The 2,021-nt window shown below is 45.4% G+C and overlaps 1 protein-coding gene across 1 annotated transcript in view; it reads left to right on the top strand.

Annotated features, from left to right (window-relative positions):
* YEATS2 (YEATS domain containing 2) overlaps positions 1–2,021 on the top strand; it is a 79,125-nt gene that overhangs the window by 46,810 nt on the left and 30,294 nt on the right. The window contains exons 16-17 of the mRNA XM_023736852.1: positions 5–84; positions 1,198–1,356. Coding sequence (XP_023592620.1) covers positions 5–84; positions 1,198–1,356 — 239 coding nt within the window. The remainder of the gene's footprint in view (positions 1–4; positions 85–1,197; positions 1,357–2,021) is intronic.

Here is a 2,021-nt window from a genome sequence, read left to right as displayed (position 1 = left end):
GGAGGGACCCCGAGCACCACCGGCCCTGGGGGGCTATCCCAGCACATGACTTACACGTCCTACATCCTCAAGCAGACCCCCCAGGTCTGGTCATTTCTGACTGGTGTCTTTTAAGTCATTTCGTTCTTTAATGCTCCCTTGGAGCCCTGGGGGCACAGTGGTTAAGAGCTTGGCTGCTAACCAAAAGGCCAGCAGTTCGAATCCACCAGCTGCTCCTTGGAAACCCTGTGGGGCAGTTCTCCTCTGTCCTTTAGGGTCGCTATGAGTCGGGATCGCCTTGATGGCAGTGGGTTTGGTTTGGTTTTGGTTTTTTATTATAAGGCGGCTGATGATCTCTTTACAGCTCCAGGGCCTGGGGTCAATACTAACGTTTTTGACATGTTATAAATGTTATTTTGGCCTTCTTTTGTTTTGAGAGTTGACATTTAGACCATGAAATTTGCAGTAATACTAATAGATAGCAGTTCCTGAGAGCTTGCTGTGTGCAGCGGGTATAGAGTGCGAGGCACCCTGCGTTGGTTGTCCCGTTTAATTGAGCCCTGTCAACAGTCATGTCAGGGCTGTCATCCCTTCGCTTTACAGAAGAGGAAATAGAAGTTCAGAGAGATTCACTAAGTGACCTCTCCGAGGCGTCCTTGCTAAACTAGCAGTAGAATGTGGATTTAGACCCAGATCTTTTGTGACTCAGAAACGGTTCTCATTATGCTCATTGTCTCCCAGATGCCTGAGGCGATAAGCAGCATTAACGTGCAGCTGAAAATGTGCTCCTAGAAGGGAGTATCAGGTCGTGGTATTTAAAGTTAGGTTAGATTCAAGGTTAGGAGCAGATGCCTAACTTCTTCCCCTTGTCACTAAAGTTTCTGAGGAAGATAACGGAATTTTGGTTCCAGAAGTTCTTACTGAGAAAGGAATAATTATCCATGTGAATGATTTGATCCACCCTTGAGGACTTTAACTAGATTGCAAACCTTGAGTTTCCATCGGCCTGCTCTGTGACTACTGTGCAGAGCTTGAGAAATGGGGTAACTGTTGGTGGTGGTACTGAGAGCTGTTCTTTTCACTTCTTTTTAACCAGGTTGCAGCATCGGAGGAGAGCATTAGAGCTTGTAACATGGGGCCTTGTGATTTAAAGAATGAGAGCAAGCGTTTGAAGTTAACAGATTATTGATGTGCTCTTTATTGTTTCTTCTCACGTAGGGCACGTTTTTAGTTGGCCAGCCATCTCCTCAGACGTCTGGAAAACAGCTGACTGCTGGATCAGTGGTCCAGGGAACGCTTGGAGTCAGCGCGTCCTCTGCGCAAGGACAGCAAACATTGAAGGTCATCTCTGGACAAAAAACCACTTTGTTTACGCAGGTAAATACACACCCCGGACATGTGGATCATGATGTTTGTTTATTTACGTATTTACTGCTTATCTCTTCCCACAAAGAAATTAAAGTAACATAAGAAAATGAACAATAATACAGCATAGAAAAATAAGAATGAAGTCTTGAGGTTTGGTAAAGTCTAAGTGAATGAGAAGATAAGACTAGAGGGTTATTTAGATATGCAAATAGTAAGATCCTGTGCAGTTAATAAAATGTAGACATTTGGCATCCAGAGAAAAATGAGAAGCGTGATCAGTCATAAAGTTCACACTCTGAGAGGACCGACCAAAAAAACAAAACCAAACTCACTGCCATCAAGTGGATTTCGACTCACAGCAACCCCATAGGACAGAGTAGAACCACCCCAGAGGGTTTCCAAGTATTTGAAAAGGGTGTTAAAATGCCTCCCCTTTTCCAACTACATATCTGTGTAGGTCGGATTTTCTTCATATAATTCAAAACAATGTGCCACAGTAGGAAGAAGGAAGCGGGGGAGCTGTGGTACAGGGAGCCCAGGAGACGTACCAGAGCTGACTGCTGTTAGCCTGCTGGCCAGCCAGTCCCTCTTGGTTGCTATGGGATTGTTTCCGGCCCTCAGCTTCTGCCGTCCACGGATGTAGCGCACATTTGGTGCTTCTTCGTATTTCCTGG

The sequence above is a fragment of the Trichechus manatus genome, unplaced genomic scaffold, assembly GCF_000243295.1.
Source record: "Trichechus manatus latirostris isolate Lorelei unplaced genomic scaffold, TriManLat1.0 scaffold00092, whole genome shotgun sequence".
NCBI lineage: Eukaryota > Metazoa > Chordata > Mammalia > Sirenia > Trichechidae > Trichechus > Trichechus manatus.
Note: the sequence above shows the minus strand (reverse complement) of the source record. Positions and strands in the feature narration are given on the sequence as shown.